At 44.9% G+C, this 21,574-nt stretch overlaps 1 protein-coding gene across 1 annotated transcript in view; it reads right to left on the bottom strand.

Annotated features, from left to right (window-relative positions):
• Positions 1-21,574, bottom strand: part of LOC311119184 (extracellular matrix organizing protein FRAS1-like) — a gene marked incomplete at both ends in the record, with an annotated part of 161,521 nt that overhangs the window by 51,023 nt on the left and 88,924 nt on the right. Inside the window, 6 exons of the mRNA XM_084193920.1 lie at positions 5,172-5,285; positions 5,746-5,973; positions 7,354-7,494; positions 11,453-11,577; positions 15,003-15,182; positions 16,170-16,289. Coding sequence (XP_084050046.1) covers positions 5,172-5,285; positions 5,746-5,973; positions 7,354-7,494; positions 11,453-11,577; positions 15,003-15,182; positions 16,170-16,289 — 908 coding nt within the window. The remainder of the gene's footprint in view (positions 1-5,171; positions 5,286-5,745; positions 5,974-7,353; positions 7,495-11,452; positions 11,578-15,002; positions 15,183-16,169; positions 16,290-21,574) is intronic.

The raw sequence follows: 21,574 nt of genomic DNA on the forward strand, positions 1-21,574 counted from the left end.
AGTCAGTCAGTCAGTCTATCAGACGGTCAGTCAATCAACCAGTCAGTCAGTCAGTCTATCAGACGGTCAGTCAATCAACCAGTCAGTCAGTCAGTCAGTCAGTCTATCAGACGGTCAGTCAATCAACCAGTCAGTCAGTCAGTCAGTGAGTCAGTCAATCAACCAACCAACCAACCAGTCAGTCAGTCAGTCAGTCAATCAGTCAGTCAATCAACCAGTCAGTCAGTCAGTCAATCAAGTTTAGTGGCCAGGAAATCAACAAGAATTGAGACGTTAGGACCATCATAGACCATTAGGGGGAGATAGCGCAACAAAAACAAAATCCAACCCCTGATACTTAATCCCATCCTTTAAGGGATTAATTGACACATAAACAAACATTACAATAATTCACTGTGGGAATTAAATGATTCTTCTTCAAGATACTAATGGGAAAAGTTGAAGAGTCAGTTAGCCAAGCAAATATTTAGAGACCTGTCCAAATATACTCTAACTCTTAAATCAAGATAGCATATAATATTTTACCAGCAGATTGCCCATTGCCCATAATAACATTATTTCACAATTACAATGCCTATCATTATTGCAGGTAAGTGCACAAAGTGACAGAAAAGTGTTGATAGTGGCACACAGCGTTTCCCCCAATTAACTGTAATTATCAGACACTCATATTGTCTAACATTACTTAAAACATGAAAGATTTTCTGTAAGAAATGAATACAATTTGTTTTGCATTTCTCTTTCCATATGTGTTATGTTCCAGAATGTAATATATTGTTTTAAAGTATTGCAAGAATCCCGCTATGCCCTCCAACGAACCATCAAACAGGCAAAGTGTCAATACAGGACTAAGATCGAATCGTACTACACCAGCTCCGACGCCCGTCAGATGTGGCAGGGCTTGCAAACTATTACAGACTACAAAGGGAAGCACAGCCGCGAGCTGCCAAGTGACACGAGCCTACCAGACGAGCTAAATTACTTCAATGCTTGCTTCGAGGCAAGTAACACTGAAACATGCATAAGAGCATCAGCTCTCCGTAGCCGATGTGAGTAAGACCTTTAAACAGGTCAACATTCACAAGGCCGCAGGGCCAGATGGATTACCAGGACATGTACTCCGAACATGTGCTAACCAACTGGCAAGTGTCTTCACTGACATTTTCAACCTCTCCCTGTCTGAGTCTGTAATACCAACATGTTTCAAGCAGACCACCATAGTCCCTGTGCCCAAGAACACTAAGGTAACCTGCCTAAATGACTACCGACCCGTAGCACTCACGTCTGTAGCCATGAAGTGCTTTGAAAGGCTGGTCATGGCTCACATCAACACCATTATCCCAGAAACCCTAGACCCACTCCAATTTGAATACCGCCCCAACAGATCCACAGATGATGCAATCTCTATTGCACTCCACACTGCCCTTTCCCACCTGGACAAAAGGAACACCTACAGTGAGGGAAAAAAGTATTTGATCCCCTGCTGATTTTGTACGTTTGCCCACTGACAAAGACATGATCAGTCTATAATTTTAATGGTAGGTTTATTTGAACAGTGAGTGACAGAATAACAACAACAAAATCCAGAAAAACGCATGTCAAAAATGTTATAAATTGATTTGCATTATAATGAGGGAAATAAGTATTTGACCCCTCTGCAAAACATGACTTAGTACTTGGTGGCAAAACCCTTGTTGGCAATAACAGAGGTCAGACATTTCTTGTAGTTGGCCACCAGGTTTGCACACATCTCAGGAGGGATTTTGTCCCACTCCTCTTTGCAGAAGTCATTAAGGTTTCAAGGCTGACATTTGGCAACTCGAACCTTCAGCTCCCTCCACAGATGTTCTATGGGATTAAGGTCTGGAGACTGGCTAGGCCACTCCAGGACCTTAATGTGCTTCTTCTTGAGCCACACCTTTGTTTCCTTGGCCGTGTGTTTTGGGTCATTGTCATGCTGGAATACGACCCATTTCCAATGCCCTGGCTGAGGGAAGGAGGTTCTCACCCAAGATTTGACGGTACATGGCCCCGTCCATCGTCCCTTTGATGCAGTGAAGTTGTCCTGTCCCCTTAACAGAAAAACACCCCCAAATCATAATGTTTCCACCTCCATGTTTGACGGTGGGGATAGTGTTCTTGGGGTCATAGGCAGCATTCCTCCTCCAAACACGGCGAGTTGAGTTGATGCCAAAGAGCTCGATTTTGGTCTCATCTGACCACAACACTTTCTCCCAGTTCTCCTCTGAGTCATTCAGATTTTCATTGGCAAACTTCAGACGGGCCTGTATATGTGCTTTCTTGAGCAGGGGGACCTTGCGGGCGCTGCAGGATTTCAGTCCTTCACGGCGTAGTGTGTTACCAATTGTTTTCTTGGTGACTATGGTCCCAGCTGCCTTGAGATCATTGACAAGATCCTCCCGTGTAGTTCTCGGCTGATTCCTCACCATTCTCATGATCATTGCAACTCCACGAGGTGAGATCTTGCATGGAGCCCCAGGCTGAGGGAGATTGACAGGTCTTTTGTGTTTCTTCCATTTGCGAATAATAGCACCAACTGTTGTCACCTTCTCACCAAGCTGCTTGGCGATGGTCTTGTAGCCCATTCCAGCCTTGTGTAGGTTTACAGTCTTGTCCCTGACATCCTTGGAGAGCTCTTTGGTCTTGGCCATGGTGGAGAGTTTGGAATCTGATTGATTGATTGCTTCTGTGGACAGGTGTCTTTTATACAGGTAACAAATTGAGATTAGGAGCACTCCCTTTAAGAATGCGCTCCTAATCTCAGCTCGTTACCAGTATAAAAGACACCTGGGAGCCAGAAATCTTTCTGATTGAGAGGGGGTCAAATACTTATTTCCCTCATTAAAATGCAAATCAATTCATAACATTTTTGACATACGTTTTTCTGGATTTTTTTGTTTGTTTATAATTATAGACTGATCATTTCTTTGTCAGTGGGCAAACGTACAAAATCAGCAGGGGATCAAATACTTTTTTCCCTCACTGTATGTGAGAATGCTATTCATTGACTACAGCTCAGCGTTCAACACCAAAGTGCTCTCAAAGCTCATCACCAAGCTCAGGACGCTGGGACTAAACACCTCCCTCTACAACTGGATCCTGGACTTCCTGACGGGCCGCCCCCAGGTGGTAAGGGTAGGTAACAACACATCTGCCAGGCTGATCCTCAACACGGGGGCCCCTCAGGGGTACGTGCTCAGTCCCATCCTGTACTCCCTGTTCAATCATGACTGCATGGCCAGGCACGACTCCAACACCATCATTAAGTTTGCCGATGACCCAACAGTGGTAGGCCTGATCACCGACAACGATGAGACAGCCTATACGGAGGATGTCAGAGACCTGGCCGTGTGGTGCCAGAATAACAACCTCTCCCTCAACGTGACTAAGACAAAGGAGATGATTGTGGACTACAGAAAAAAGAAGAGGACGAGCACGTCCCCATTCTCATCGACGGGGCTGTAGTGGAGCAGGTTGAGAGCTTCAAGTTCCTTGGTGTCCGCATCACCAACAAACTAACATTGGTCTAAGCACACCAAGACAGTTGTGAAGAGGGCACGACAAAACCTATTCCCCCTCAGGAGACTGAAAATATTTGGCATGGGTCCTTAGATCCTCAAAAGGTTCTACAGCTGCACCATCGAGAGCATCCTGACCGGTTGCATCACTGCGTGGTATGACAACTGCTCGGCCTCCGACCGCAAGGCACTACAGAGGGTAGTGCGTACGGCCCAGTACATCTCTGTGGCCAAGCTTCATGTCATCCAGGACCTCTATACCAGGCGGTGTCAGAGGAAGGCCCTAAAAATTGTCAAAGACTCCAGCCACCCTAGTCATAGCGCAAACGGTACCGGAGCGCCAAGTCTAGGTCCAAGAGGCTTCTAAACAGCTTCTACCCCCAAGCCATAAGACTCTTGAATATCTAATCAAATGGCTACCCAGACTATTGGTATTATTCCCCCCCTTATAGCCTCCCTACTGTTATTTTACTGCTGCTCTTTAATTATATATATTTTTATTATTTTATTTAGGGTATTCTTTCTTAAAACTGCATTGTTGGTTAAGGGCTTGTAAGTAAGCATTTCACTTGTTGTATTCGGCGCATGTGACAAATACAATTTGATTTGATATGATTAGAAGGTTAAAATAACCTCTGCTCTCCTGGACAGTGAGACTCTAGTCCCGTGTACGATAACATCTCAGGTATGGCCATGGTCCCTACTGCAGCACAGAGAACAGACACACGATGGCGTTCACTACGAAAAAGCAGAAAGTGCGTCTGTACTCCACCGTCCAACCGTCTCAGCCCCAGAAACAGGAGGACAATGTCAAGTACGCTGCTGTGAAATTAAACCGCCCCAGTACTGCTAAATAGACTGGGGGCGGGGTCAGGTTGATGGGGGCGGGGTCAGGTTGATGGTTGTTGATTTGCCAGTAGAGAGCGCCGTGGCACAATACACTGGAGCTGGAGGAACATACAGAAATACAGCCAAACCATCATATTATTGGTATGGTCAAACGATTTAAAGGGTTTTAATAGGGATATTAGGGGATTTTAAGCCATCTCTGAATTAACCAGTCTAGCCACTCAAGACATCTAGTAAGTGTCTGTCAACCACAGAACTCACACCCTTCTGTAGCAGTAAGGTCCCCTAGCAGATCTCTTCACTCTGCATGTAGCCTTAACACCTTCAACTATTCTGCTTGTTTTGGATTTGTTCTGCATTTCTGTTTCCATTTTTGTTATGTTCTAGCATGTAATAGAACAATAAAGGTTCTTTTTTTTCTTCTCTCTAATTAAATTACACGGTCTTCCAAGTACAATGTCAGACGTTGATGTAAACAAGCGCACATAGTGACAGGAAGTCAGAAAGAGGTGAAACAGTGACAGGAAGTCAGAAAGAGGTGAATCAGTGACAGGAAGTCAGAAAGAGGTGAAACAGTGACAGGAAGTCAGAAAGAGGTGAAACAGTGACAGGAAGTCAGAAAGAGGTGAATCAGTGACAGGAGTTGAAAGCTGATATCATTTGACTTTGTCTGTGTACCAAATGGTACCATTTTCCCCACATAGTGTACAATATGGACCCTGGTCAAACGTAGCGCACTGTAAAGAGAACAGGGTGCCATTTTAGGACGAAGCCTGTGTTTACCTTGTTGTCCATGTACTCCAGCCACTGCAGACCCAGGTTAATGACGATACGAGGCGTTCCATCATCAACAGGCAGAATGTCTATCTTAAACATTTGGGGTGCAGCAGTCAACACCTACACAATGACAGAGGCAGGATGAGGGATTTATGAAATGTCAGAGAGAGCGAGAGAGAAAGAGAGACAGAGAGAGAGAGAGAGAGAGAGAGAGAGAGAGAGACACAGAAAGAGAGAGACAGAGAGAGAGAGACACAGAAAGAGAGAGAGAGAGAGAGACACAGAAAGAGAGAGAGAGAGAGAGAGAGAGAGAGAGAGAGAGAGAGAGAGAGAGAGAGAGAGAGAGAGAGAGAGAGAGAGAGAGAGAGAGAGAGAGAGAGAGAGAGAAAAATGGCAGTAACCTGCTGTCTGTTTCCATAATAGTGACACCTGAGACAGACAGGCAAGCTGACAGCCTGTGAAGTTAATTTACTCTGAGCCTCACTCATAAACGCACACACACACACACACACACACACACACACACACACACACACACACACACACACACACACGCACACACACACCCTCCTCCCCTCACCTCCTTGCCCCCCTCCTCCACCATAAAGAAGACGTTAGTCCCGTCAGTTACAGTGAAGGTGAATCTGTCCTTCAGTGAGTTGGAGCCATCGTGGTTGTAGCTGATTCTGTTCTGGTAGATGTCATCCATGGTGAAGCTGTTGGTCTGACGGTAGTGCTGTCCGTTGTTGGTCCGCTCAATATTGCCGTGACGGGGGGCCTGGACTATGGTAAAGGTGATGGACTCCTCCTGGAGGGAGACATTTTAGTGTGAATATCTTATGATATATAACATACACTGAGTGTACAAAACATCAGGAACACCGTCACTCCCTATGTAAGGTGTCTTCAGCCCAACTCCCCTTTACATTACACCCTCGTGCTAGTGACAGCCCAACTCCCCTTTACATTACACCCTCGTGCTAGTGACAGCCCAACTCCCCTCTACATTACACCCTCGTGCTAGTGACAGCCCAACTCCCCTTTACATTACACCCTTGTGCTAGTGACAGCCCAACTCCCCTTTACATTACACCCTTGTGCTAGTGACAATGCCATTCTGTTTTGTTGGTGTCCGGTCTATCTTGTTGCTACAGTACAGATATACATTGCCGTGAAACAGTATTTGCCCCCTTTCTAAACGTCTCGACTTTTGCATATTTTTGATACTGAATGTCCTAATATGTTGTCCAAAAAAGTTATACTTTTGAAGCATCTGTCCATAGAACAATCTTCCAAGAGTCTTGATGATTATCCAGGTGCTTCTTGGCAAACTTTAGTAAACTTTTTGGACGATACGGGTCCCATTATGTCTGGCAAAAAAAAAAAAAAACACTGCATTGTTCCACAGGAAGAAACTCATACCAACGGTCAAGCATGGTGGTGGTAGTGTGATGGTTTGGGGATGCTTTACTGCCTCAGGACCTGGACGACTTGCCTTAATAGAAGGAACCATGAATTCTGCTCTGCATCTGATAATTCTACAGGAGAATGTCAGACAATATGTCTGTGAGCTGAAGCTGAAGGGCAGCAAGACAATGATCCAAAACACACAATCAAGTCTATATGAAAATGGTTTAAAAAACCCAAACATTTGAAGTTTTTGGAATGGCCTAGTCAAAGTCCAGTTCTAATCCCAATTGAGATGTTGTGGCAGGACCTGAAACGAGCAGTTCATGCTTGAAAACCCACAAATGTCACTGAGTTAAAGTAGTCCTGCAGAGTGGGCCAAAATTCTTCCACAGCGATGTGAGGGACTGATCAACAACTACAGGAATAATTTGGTTGCAGTCACTGCTTCCAAAGGTGGCAGAACCAGTTATTGAGTGGGTATTGCATAACTTTGTTAATTAAATAAATAAAAAAATCTATATTTTAATTGTTTTATTTGTATACTCAGGTTCCCTTTATCTAATATTAGGTTTGGGTTGAAGATCTGTTAACATTCAGTATAAAAAAATATGCAGAAATAGTGAAAATCAGAAAGGGGGCAAATACTTTTTCACGGCCCTGTAGGTTAGCTAAGCTTACTGCCAGGGAACACGGAGTGTGTGTGTGTGTGTGTGTGTGTGTGTGTGTGTGTGTGTGTGTGTGTGTGTAGTGAATGATCAGACAGCCTGTCCTACTCCACCTCTGTGTCAGCGTCGGTGGCCTTCAGTTCAAACTCAGTGATGGTCTTCCTGACCCCCTCCTGAACCCTCATCCCAGGAACCACCAGCAGGGGGAGGGAGTCATCCACCGGCCGGATGGTGATGTAGAACGTCTGGGCAACCTAAAGACACCATACATAACACTGTTATCAACCTAAAGACACCATACAGAACACTGTTATCAACCTAAAGACACCATACAGAACACTGTTATCAACCTAAAGACACCATACAGAACACTGTAATCAACCTAAAGACTCCATACAAAACACTGTTATCTACCTAAAGACACCATACATAACACTGTTATCAACCTAAAGACTCCATACAAAACACTGTTATCTACCTAAAGACACCATACATAACACTGTTATCAACCTAAAGACACCATACATAACACTGTTATCAAGCTAAAGACACCATACATAACACTGTTATCAACCTAAAGACTCCATACATAACACTGTTATCAACCTAAAGACACCATACATAACACTGTTATCAAGCTAAAGACACCATACATAACACTGTTATCAAGCTAAAGACTCCATACATAACACTGTTATCAAGCTAAAGACTCCATACATAACACTGTTATCAACCTAAAGACACCATACAAAACACAACCCATCACAACACACACACGCGCACACACACGTCAGAGCCACCCATCACAACACACACACACGTCAGAGCCACCCATCACAACATACACACACACACGTCAGAGCCACCCATCACAACATACACACACACACACACACACACGTCAGAACCACCCATCACAACATACACACACACACACGTCAGAGCCACCCATCACAACATACACACACACACACACACACACACACGTCAGAGCCACCCATCACAACATACACACACACACACGTCAGAGCCACCCATCACAACATACACACACACACACGTCAGAGCCACCCATCACAACATACACACACACACACGTCAGAGCCACCCATCACAACATACACACGCACACGTCAGAGCCACTTATCACAACATACACACACACACGTCAGAGCCACCCATCACAACACACACACACACACACACACACACACACACGTCAGAGCCACCCATCACAACATACACACGCACACGTCAGAGCCACCCATCACAACATACACACACACACGTCAGAACCACCCATCACAACATACACACACACGTCAGAGCCACCCATCACAACATACACACACACGTCAGAGCCACCCATCACAACATACACACACACACGTCAGAGCCACCCATCACAACATACACACACACGTCAGAGCCACCCATCATAACATACACACACACACGTCAGAGCCACCCATCACAATATACACACACACGTCAGAGCCACTCATCACAACACACACGTCAGAGCCACCCATCACAACATACACAGGAAACATCTCAATGCCATGAGCAATCACATCCTGGTTAAAAATAGTATCACATACATCCCCTAATCCGTTCTATCTGATACTTTATGAGCAAACATCCTGATCAAATATCTATCATATCTAATATCTATCATCTGGATCAACATCCTGATCAAATATCTATGGTCTATCATATTTAATATGTATCATCTGGATCAACATCCTGATCAAATATCTATGGTCTATCATATCTAATATCTATCATCCGGATCAACATGTTTTGTTTTGTTTGTTTTTAGTCATTTAGCAGACGCTCTTATCCAGAGCGACTTACAGGGAGCAATTAGGGTTAAGTGCCTTGCTTAAGGGCACATCGACAGATTTTTCACCTAGTCGGCTCGGGGATTAGAACCAGCGACCTTTCGGTTACTGGCACAACGCTCTTACCCACTAAGCTACCTGCCGCAACCTGAACATCCTGATCAAATATCTATGGTCTACCATATCTAATATCTATCATCCGGATCAACATCCTGATCAAATATCTAATATCTATGGCGTAATACGGGAGAGAAAATATCCCACTCTGTAATTGGCCATATGGTCTGGGAACCTGAATATAACCGTATGGGGAACCTGAATATAACCGTATGGGCAACCTGAATATAACCGTATGGGCAAACTGAATATAACCGTATGGGCAACCTGAATATAACCGTATGGGCAACCTGAAAATAACCGTATGGGCAACCTGAATATAACCGTATGGGCAACCTGAATATAACCGTATGGGCAACCTGAATATAACCGTATGGGCAACCTGAATATAACCGTATGGGCAACCTGAATATAACCGTGTGGGCAACCTGAATATAACCGTATGGGCAACCTGAATATAACCATATGGGCAAACTGAATATAACCGTATGGGCAACCTGAATATAACCGTATGGGGAACCTGAATATAACCGTATGGGGAACCTAAATATAACCGTATGGGCAACCTGAATATAACCGTATGGGCAACCTGAATATAACCGTATGGGCAACCTGAATATAACCGTGTGGGCAACCTGAATATAACCGTATGGGCAACCTGAATATAACCGTATGGGCAACCTGAATATAACCGTATGGGCAACCTGAATATAACCGTATGGGCAACCTGAATATAACCGTATGGGCAACCTGAATATAACCGTGTGGGCAACCTGAATATAACCGTATGGGCAACCTGAATATAACCATATGGGCAAACTGAATATAACCGTATGGGCAACCTGAATATAACCGTATGGGGAACCTGAATATAACCGTATGGGGAACCTAAATATAACCGTATGGGCAACCTGAATATAACCGTATGGGCAACCTGAATATAACCGTATGGGCAACCTGAATATAACCGTGTGGGCAACCTGAATATAACCGTATGGGCAACCTGAATATAACCGTATGGGCAACCTGAATATAACCGTATGGGCAACCTGAATATAACCGTATGGGCAACCTGAATATAACCGTGTGGGCAACCTGAATATAACCGTATGGGCAACCAGAATATCATTTACATTTACATTTTAGTCATTTAGCAGACGCTCTTATCCAGAGCGACTTACAGGAGCAATTAGGGTTAAGTGCCTTGCTCAAGGGCACATTTACGTCATTTAGCAGACGCTCTAGTCCAGAGCGACTCACAAATTGATGCATTCACCCTATAGCCAGTGGGATAACCACTTTACAAATTTTTTTTTTGGGGGGGGGGGGGGGTAGAAGGATTACTTTATCCTATCCCAGGTATTCCTTAAAGAGGTGGGGTTTCAAATGTCTCCGGAAGGTGGTGAGTGACTCCGCTGTGGGGGGGGGGGGGGGGGGGGTAGAAGGATTACTTTATCCAAAGAGAGCGACTTACAGGAGCAATTAGGGTTAAGTGCCTTGCTCAAGGGCACATCGACTGATTTTTCACCTAGTCGGCTTGGGGATTAGAACCAGCGACCTTTCGGTTACTGGCACAACGCTCTTAACCACTAAGCTACCTGCCGTCATATATATATAGGTTGCAACCTGAATATAACCGTATGGGCAACTTGAATATAACCATATGGGGAACCTGAATATAACCGTAAGGGGAACCTGAATATAACCGTAAGGGGAACCTGAATATAACCGTAAGGGGAACCTGAATATAACCGTATGGGGAACCTGAATATAACCGTAAGGGGAACCTGAATATAACCGTAAGGGGAACCTGAATATAACCGTATGGGCAACCTGAATATAACCGTAAGGGGAACCTGAATATAACCGTATGGGGAACCTGAATATAACCGTAAGGGGAACCTGCATATAACCGTAAGGGGAACCTGAATATAACCGTATGGGGAACCTGAATATAACCGTATGGGGAACCTGAATATAACCGTATGGGCAACCTGAATATAACCGTATGGGAACCTGAATATAACCGTATGGGCAACACACAGAGCCGTCACATACACAGCAGTTAGCCAATCGTGAAGGCCGGATGACCTTTTCACATGTTTACCCAAGTACTTCTACTGCTCATTAGGCTGCATTAGAGAGAGACATTATGCCCAGTGTGTGTGTGGAGGTGCGTGTGTGTGTGTGTGTGTGTGTGTGTGGGTGTGTGGAGGTGGGTTCGTGTGTGTGTGTGGAGGTGGGTGTGTACCTCATTAGTCCCGTCAGACATGATGAATGAGAACTCATCTGCATGCTTCTCTTCTTCGCTGGTGTGAACGTACTGGATGCTACGTGAAGCCAGGTCAGCCTGGCAGAAGGAAGTGATGCGGCTTCCTGTAGCGGGTGGAAGTTAGCATTTATTAGCATTAACCATTCACATTTATGGTTGTTTGAGCATTAGCTTTGTAAACTTGATGTGCAAAAAAACACAGTCTGTAGCATGTTAATGTAGCATTTTCATACTAATCCTGTGTTGGCAAAGAGAGTGGCACTAGCAATACCAGATAATGGGTTTAATTCTCTCTTGGGCCACACCAAACACTCATTATGGGTTTGATTCCCTCTGGGGCCACAACAAACAGTCATTATGTATACACTGCAAATCAAATCAAATTGTATTTGCCACAAGTGCCTTACAGTGAAATGCTTACTTACAAGCCCTTAACCAACAATGCAGTTTTAAGAAAATATTAAGTAAAAAATAGATAAGTAAAAAATTAAAAGAGGAAATAATTAAAGAGCAGCAGTAAAATAAAATAACAGTAGGGAGGCTATAGTCGAGGTAATTGAGGTAATATGTACATGTGGGTAGAGTTAAAGTGACTATGCATAGATCATAAACAGAGTAGCAGCAGCGTAAAAGAGGGGGTGTGGGGGACAATGCAAATAGTCAGGGAAGCCATGATTAGTTGTTCAGGAGTCATCTGGCTTGGGGTAGAAGCTGTTAAGAAGCCTTTTGGACCTAGATTTGGCGCTCCGGTACCACTTGCCGTGCGGTAGCAGAGAGAACAGTCTGTGACTAGGGTGGCTGGAGTCTTTGACAATTTTTAGGGCTTTCCTCTCACACCGCCTGGTATAGAGGTCCTAGATGGCAGGAAGCTTGGCCCCAGTGATGTACCGGGCCATACGCACTACCCTCTGTAGTGCCTTACGGTCGGAGGCCGAGCAGTTGCCATACCAGGCGGTGATGCAACCAGTCAGGATGCTCTCGATGGTGCAGCTGTATAACTTTTTGAGGATCTGAGGACCAATGCCAAATCTTTTCAGTCTCCTGAGGGGGAATAGGCTTTGTCGTTCCCTCTTCACGACTGTCTTGGTGTGTTTGGACCATGATAGTTCGTTGGTGATGTGGACAAGCTGTTCCACTACAGCCCCGTCGATGAGAATGGGGGCGTGCTCAATCCTCTTTTTTTCCTGTAGTCCATAATCATCTCCTTTGTCTTGATCACGTTGAGGGAGAGGTTGTTATCCTGGCACCACACGTCCAAATCTCCAACCTCCTCCCTATAGGCTGTCTCATCGTTGTCGGTGATCAGGCCTACTACTGTTGTGTCGTCGGCAAACTTAATGATGGTGTTGGAGTTGTGCTAGGCCACGCAGTCATGGATGAACAGGTAGTACAGAAGGGGACTGAGCACGCACCCCTGAGGTGCCCCCGTGTTGAGGATCAGCGTGGCAGATGTGTTGTTACCTACCCTTACCACCTGGGGGCGGCCCGTCAGGAAGTCCAGGATCCAGTTGCAGAGGGAGGTGTTTAGTCCCAGGGTCCTTAACTTAGTGATGAGCTTTGAGGGCACTATGGTGTTGAACGCTGTGCTGTAGTCAATGAATAGAATAGAATTCTCACGTAGGTGTTCCTATTGTCCACGTGGGAAAGGGCAGTGTGGAGTGCAATAGAGATTGCATCATCTGTGGATCTGTTGGGGCGATATGCAAATTGGAGTGGGTCTAGGGTTTCTGGGATAATGGTGTTGATGTGAGCCATGACCAGCCTTTCAAAGCACTTCATGGCTACAGACATGAGTGCTACGGGTCGGTAGTCATTTAGGCAGGTTATCTTAGTGTTCTTGGGCACAGGGACTATGGTGGTTAGCTTGAAACATGTTGGTATTACAGACTCAGTCAGGGACATGTTGAATACTTGCCAGTTGGTCAGCGCATGCTCGGCGTACATGTCCTGGTAATCCATCTGGCCCTGCGGCCTTTTGAATGTTGACCTGCTTAAAAGTCTTACTCTCATCAGCTACGGAGAGCGTGATCATATAGTCATCTGGAACAGCTGATGCTCTCATGCACGCTTCAGTGTTGCTTGCCTCGAAGCGAGCATAGAAGTGATTTAGCTCGTCTGGTAGGATTGTGTCACTGGGCAGCTTGTGGCTATGCTTCCCTTTGTAGTCTGTAATAGTTTGCAAGCCCTGCCACATCCGACGAGTGTCGGAGCCGGTGTAGTACGATTCAATCTTAGTCCTGTATTGACTCTTTGCCTGTTTGATGGTTCGTCGGAGGGCATAGCGGGATTTCTTGTAAGCTTCCGGGTTAGAGTCCCACTCCTTGAAAACGGTAGCTCTACCCTTTAGCTCAGTGCGGATGTTGCCTGTAATCCATGGCTTCTGGTTGGGGTATGGTCTCCCGAGTGGCACAGTGGTCTAAGGCACTGCATCGCAGTGCTAGCTGTGCCACTAGAGATCCTGGTTCGAATCCAGGCTCTGTCAAAGCCGGCCGCGACCGGGAGACCCTTGGGGCGGCGCACAAGTCGTCCAGGGTAGGAGAGGGAATGGCCAGCAGGGATGTAGCTCAGTTGGTAGAGCATGGTGTTTGCAATGCCAGGGTTGTGGGTTCGATTCCCACGGGGAGCCAGTATGATTTTTTATTTATTTTTTATAATTAAAATAATGTATGCACTCACTAACTGTAAGTCGCTCTGGATAAGAGCGTCTGCTAAATGACTAAAACTTATTGATGAAGCCAGTGACTGATGTGGCGTACTCCTCAATGCTATCGGAAGAATCCCGGAACATATTCCAGTCTGTGCTAGCAAAACATTCATGTAGCTTAGCATCTGCGTCATCTGACCACATCCTTATTAACCGAGTCATTGGTGCTTCCTGCTTTAGTTTTTGCTTATAAGCAGGAATCAGGATGATAGAGTTATGGTCAGATTTGCCAAATGGAGGGCGGGGGACAGCTTTGTACGTGTCTCTGTGTGTGGCGTAAAGGTGGTCTAGAGTATTTTTTCCTCTGGTTGCACATTTAACATGCTGGTAGAAATTAGGTAGAACAAATTAAAGTTTCCCTGCATTAAAGTCCCCGGCCACTAGGAGCGCTGCCTCTGGATGAACGTTTTCATGTTTGCTTATGGCCTTATACAGCTCATCGAGTGCAATCTTAATGCCAGCATCTGTTTGTGGTGGTAAATAGACAGCTACGAAAAATCTAGATGTAGTAGGGCGTTCTGGATAAAAGCATCTGCTAAACGGCATATACTGTAAGCAGAACGGATAGCATGTCATGCAAAGCGAGTATGCGCTGGCCTCACTGGTTCAGACTCAGAGAACAACTAGAGCGAGACTCATTATTTCATGTTGGATTACACAGGTGTGCGTGTGCGTGTATGTGTGTGTACGTTAGAACGCGTATGTGTGTGTAAGTTTCAGCCTTTATAAGCTTGTTTATGCACGAGTGTGTAAAATATATTTACATTTAAAATATGTTTTGTGCAGGCGTGTGTGTCTGTTTGAGCTGGGCTCCAGCAGTAGTACCTGGGGTGCTGGCGTGCTCCAGATGCCCCAGCACTGTCTGCCTGGTGATGCGGTACACGAGTTCTCCAGGCTCACTGTCCTGGTCTGTAGCTGACAGCTGGAGAGTAGTCAGCTTCTTCACTGAGTTCTCATCCAACACCAGACCCTTATTCACTACCACAGAGGGGGGCAGGCGGTCCTCTGGAGGGGGGGACAGGGGAACGGGGGGGGAAGGAGACGAAGAAGATGATAGCGGGAAGGAGAGATCAAAACCGGAGAGTGAAGATGTTTCAACCACATGGGAACAGAAAGCCTAGAACAGACCACGTGTTTTTGGAACGCATCAGGAAAGAAGGCCACCGCTCTGGACCAACTACCAGTAACAACTGGCAACTGACTTTTTCCAATTGATCGCCAGTACTGTGTTCCCTACATAAGAAGAAACCATACAAAGTTACCTACCTAGTACATTGATGAAGAAGAACTGGAACCTACCTAGTACACTGATGTAGAAGGACTGGAACCTACCTAGTACACTGATGAAGAAGGACTGGAACCTACCTAGTACACTGATGTAGAAGGACTGGAACCTACCTAGTACACTGATGTAGAAGGACTGGAACCTACCTAGTACACTGATGTAGAAGGACTGGAACCTACCAAGTACACTGATAAAGAAGGACTGGAACCTACCTAGTACACTGATGTAGAAGGACTGGAACCTACTTAGTACACTGATGTAGAAGGACTGGAACCTACTTAGTACACTGATGTAGAAGGACTGGAACCTACCTAGTACACTGATGTAGAAGGACTGGAACCTACTTAGTACACTGAAGAAGAAGGACTGGAACCTACCTAGTACACTGATAAAGAAGACCTGGAACCTACCTAGTACACTTATGTAGAAGGACTGGAACCTACCTAGTACACTGATAAAAAAAGACTGGAACCTACCTGGTACACTGATGTAGAAGGACTGGAAACTACCTAGTACACTGATGTAGAAGGACTGGAACCTACCTAGTACACTGATGAAGAACAACTGGAACCTACCTAGTACACTGATGAAGAACAACTGGAACCTACCTAGTACACTGATGTAGAAGGACTGGAACCTACCAAGTACACTGATAAAGAAGGACTGGAACATACCTAGTACACGGATGTAGAAGGACTGGAACCTACCTAGTACACGGATGTAGAAAGACTGGTCGATCAGTTTGTTGCCCTCTGGATCCACCAGGTTGAACTTGAAGGATATGCTCCCTCCTTTCTCTCCCTTCTCATGACCGTACTCCAACAGACCTGCAACACACACACACAAACACACGCAGTCAATATTAGTATCAACTCACTCAACTTAATCCAACAGGCCTGCAACACACACACACAAACACACGCAGTCAATATTAGTATCAACTCACTCAACTTAATCCAACAGGCCTGCGACACACACACACAAACACACGCAGTCAATATTAGTATCAACTCACTCAACTTAATCCAACAGACCTGCGACACACACACACAGACACACGCAGTCAATATTAGTATCAACTCACTCAACTTAATCCAACAGACCTGCGACACACACACACAAACACACGCAGTCAATATTAGTATCAACTCACTCAACTTAATCCAACAGGCCTGCGACACACATAGTTTTGGTGAACCCGACATGATACTGAAATGATAGTTAACCTTATACATACACCCAGATGCAGTCAACATGACTGTCAACTCACTCAAGGGCGATTCCACACCAGCGTAAGCGGAAAATACATTCGGTATCTCAGATTGTTCTGGCAATTCTCACATAGAAACTTCATTGGGAGGAAGGATTTTTTTCTGAAAATCATAATGAAAGTGGCCATTTTAGGCCCTTTTTAGACCTTCTGTAAGAGCCTATGAACTGTTAACTGCACATGATACAGACAACATATTTGTGTCATTATACCCCTTATAGTGTGCTCTAAAATAGTAAATGGTCCTCTGTAGCTGTAGTATGTGGTCCTCTGTAGCTCAATTGGTAGAGCACGGCGCTTGTAACGCCAGGGTAGTGGGTTCGATCCCCGGGACCACCCATACGTAGAAATGTATGCACACATTACTGTAAGTCGCTTTGGATAAAAGCGTCTGCTAAATGGCTTATTATTATTATTATTATTATTATTATTATTATATTATTATTATATTATTATATTATTATTATTATTATGTCTAGATTTAGAAGAACAAAAATCACATTAATTTATTAAACATAAAAAATATTAATATTATATTAACACCCTTTTTGATTTAGCTAATTTTTTTGACATATTGTTTAGAAAAAAATACTCTGCAAACACGTCAAATTTCCAGAGTGGGCTCCTGCTGGCATGGAATTGCTCTCAACTAACTATATAGACAAACCATTGACACTCATCTACAAGTAACTGCCAAAATAATGCAAACACTTGAGTAAATGAGGGATACAAAATATATTGAAAGCAAGTGCTTCCACACAGGTGTGGTTCCTGTGTTAATTAAGCAATTGAGATCCCATCATCAAATCAAATGTTATTTGTCACCTGCAGACCCCTTGACTTTTTCCATATTTTGTTAGGTTACAGCCTTATTCTAAAATTGATTAATTCATTTTTTCCCCTCATCAATCTACACACAATACCCAATAATGACAAAGCAAAAATAGGTTTTTAGACATTTATAAAAAAATATCACATTTACGTAAGTATTCAGACCCTTTACTCAATACTTTGTTGAAGCACCTTTGGCAGCAACTACAGCATCGAGTCTTCTTGGGTATGACACTACAAGCTTGGCACACCTGTATTTGGGGAGTTTCTCCCATTCTTCTCTGCAGATCCTCTCAAGCTCTGTCAGGTTGGATGGGGAGCGTTGCTGCACAGCTATTTTCAGGTCTCTCCAGAGATGTTCAAGTCCAGGCTCTGGCTGGGCCACTCAAGGACATTCAGAGACTTGTCCCGAAACCACTCCTGCGTTGTCTTGGATGTGTGCTTAGGGTCATTGTCCTGTTGGAAGGTGAACCTTAGCCCCAGTCTGAGGTCCTGAACGCTCTGGAGCAGGTTTTCATCAAGGATCTGTCTGTACTTTGCTCCGTTCATCTTTGCCTGACTAGTCTCCCAGTCCCTGCCGCTGAAAAACACCCCCACATTATGATGCTGCCACCACCATGCTTCACCGTAGGGATGGTGCCAAGTTTCATCCAGACGTGACGCTTGGCATTCAGGCCAAAGAGTTCAATCTTGGATTCATCAGACCAGATAATCTTGTTTCTCATGGTCTGAGAGTCTTTAGGTGCCTTTTGGCAGTCTCCAAGTGGGCTGTCGTGACTTTTACTGAGGAGTGGTTTCCGTCTGGCCACTCTACCATAAAGGCCTGATTGGTGGAGTGCTGCAGAGATGACTGTCCTTCTGGAAGGTTCTCCCATCTCCACAGAGGAACTCTGGAGCTCTGTCAGAGTGACCATCAGGTTCTAGGTCACCTTCCTGTCTAAGGCCCTTCTCCCCCGATTGCTCAGTTTGGCCGGGCAGCCAGCTCTTGGAAGAGTCTTGATGGTTCCAAACTTCTTGCATGTAAGGATGGCCACTGTGTTCTTGAGGACCTTCAATGCTGCAGAATGTTTTTGGTACCCTTCCCTAGATCTGTGCCTCAACACAACTCTGTCTAGAAGCTCTACAGACAATTCCTTCGACCTCATGGCTTGGTTTTTGCTCTGACATGCACTGTCAATTGTGGGACCTTATATAGAAAGGTGTGTGCCTTTCCAAATCATGTCCAATCAATTGAATTTACCACTGGTGGACTCCAATCAAGTTGTAGAAACATCTCAAGGATGGTCAATGGAAACAGGATGAACCTGAGCTTACTTTCGAGTTTCATAGCAAACGGTCTGAATACTTGTGTTTTATAAATTTGCAAACATTTCTAAAAACCTGTTTTCGCTTTGTCATTATGAGGTATTGTGTGTAGATTGCTGAGGATTTTATTTTATTTAATCAATTTTAGAATAGGCTTTAACGTAACAAAATGTGGAAAAAGTCAAGGTGTCTGAATACTTTCCGAAGGCACTATATATGGAGGATACAACCATCTCAGCGCTGCAGTTTTTGCTGCGAAGAGACAGAATCATTAGATAATTTGTTTTGGTACTGTCCATATGTAGCTTGTTTTTAGTCGCAGGTTCAGGAATGGCTGAAGAATTGCAACATTTACCTGGCGCTAACTCTGCAAGTAGCACTGCTGGGAGATTTGAAAAGTCAAAGTCAATCGATCAATAATATAATAATACTCTTAGTAAAAATGTTTATCTTTAATTTACAATCTGTAGAAACAATGAGAATAGAAGGGTTCAGAACTTTTGTGAAACATAGTTGAAAAATATATGGCAAATAGAAATCAAACTGGATGGTGTTCAGAGATAAATGGGAGGGGTTGAGTGGAGCTGAAGGGTGGGACTAAAAATAACAAGATAACTAATGTAAATATACTGTGTCCGTAAAATGTATATACTGTAGGTTCAGAACTTTTGTGAAACAGCACAGTTGAAAAATATATAACAAATATTACTTGTCACACGCACCGAGTACAACCGTGAAATGCTTACTTACAAGCCCTTAACCAACAATGCAGTTTTAAGAAAAATAAGGGTTAAGAAAATATTTAAAAAATAAAAGAGCAACAATAAAATAACAATAACGAGGCTATATACAGGGGGTACCGGTACTGAGTCAATGTGCTGGGAGGTACAGGTTAGTCGAGGTAATTTGTACATGTAGGTAGGGATAAAGTGACTATGCATAGATAATAAACAGTCAGTAGCAGCAGTGTACAAAAAGGGGGGGGGGGGGGGGGGGGTCAATGCAAATAGGCCGGGTAGCCATTTGATTAGCTGTTCAGCAGTCTTATGGCTTGGGGGTAGAAGCTGTTAAGAAGCATTTTGGACCTAGACTTGACGCTCCAGTACCGCTTGTCATGCGGTAGCAGAGAGAACAGTCTATGACTAGGGTGGCTGGAGTCTTTGGCAGTTTTTAGGGCCTTCCTCTGACACCGCCTGGTATAGAGGTCCTGGAAGGCAGGAAGCTTGGCCCCAATGATGTATTGGGCCATAAACACTACCCTCTGTAGCGCCATGCTGTCGGAGGATGAGCAGTTGCCATACCAGGCAGTGATGCAACCAGTCAGAATGCTCTCGATGGTGCAGCTGTATAACTTTTTGAGGATCTGAGGACCCATGCCAAATCTTTTCAGTCTCCTGAGGGGGAATAGGCGTTGTCGTTCCCTCTTCACGACTGTCTTGGTGTGTTCGGACCATGATAGTTTGTTGGTGATGTGGACACCAAGGAACTTGAAGCTCTCGACCCGCTCCACTACAGCAACATCGATGTTGATGGGGGCATACTCACCCCTCTGTTTCCTGTAGTCCACGATCAGCTCCTTTGTCTTGCAGACGCTGAGGGAGAGGTTGTTGTTCTGGCACCACACTGCCAGGTCTCTGACCTCCTTCCAATAGGCTGCCTCATCTTCGGTGATCAGTCCCACCATCGTTGTGTCGTCAGCAAACTTGATGATGGTGTTGAAGTCGTGGGTGAACAGGGATTACAGGAGGGGACTAAGCACACACCCCTGAGGTGCCCCCGTGTTGAGGGTCAGCGTAGTGGTGTTGTTGCCTACCTTCACCACCTGGGGGCGGCCCGTCAGGAAGTCCAGGACCCAGTTGCAGAGAAGTTGTTCAGTCCCAGGGTCCTGAGCTTGGTGATGAGCTTGGAGGGGACTATGGTGTTGAACGCTGAGCTGTAGTCAATGAACAGCATTCTTACATAGGTATTCCTTTTGTCCATGTGGGTGACGGCAATAGAGATTGCGTCATCTGTGGATCTGTTGGGGCGGTATGCAAATTGAGTGGGTCCAGGATGTCTGGGTTGATGGTGTGAACCATGACCAGCCTTTCAAAGCATTTCATGGCTATAGATGGGAGTGCTACGTGGTTTAGTCATTTAGACAGATTACCTTGGCATTCTTGGGCATAGGGACTATGGTGATCTGCTTGAAACAAGTTGGTATTACAGACCGGGTCAGGCATAGGTTGAAAATGTCAGTGAAGACACTTGTCAGTTGGTCAGCGCATGCTCTGAGTACGCATCCTGGTATGCTGTCTGGCCCTGCGGCCTTGTGAATGTTGACCTGTTTAAAGGTCTTACTATATCCTCTGGTACACATCCTGGTAATCCGTCTGGCCCTGCAGACTTGTGAATGTTAACCTGTTTAAACTTCTTACTTACATCGGCTATAGAGAGCGTGATCACAGAGTCTGTCCTGAACAGCTGATGCTTTCATGCATGGTTCAGTGTTGCTTGCCTCGAAGTGAGCATATAAGGCAGATAGCTCGTCTGGTAGGCTCACATAGCTGGACAGCTCGTGGCTGGGTTTCTTAGGAAGTCGTAGCGGGATATCTTATAAGCGTCCAGATTATTGTCCCGTTCATTGAAAGCTGCAGTTCTAGCCTTTAGCTCAGTGCGAATGTTGCCTCTAATCCATGGCGTCTGGTTGGGGTATGGTTGGCGAGG

The sequence above is a fragment of the Coregonus lavaretus genome (genome assembly GCF_964263955.1).
Source record: "Coregonus lavaretus genome assembly, contig: HAP1_SCAFFOLD_460, whole genome shotgun sequence".
NCBI lineage: Eukaryota > Metazoa > Chordata > Actinopteri > Salmoniformes > Salmonidae > Coregonus > Coregonus lavaretus.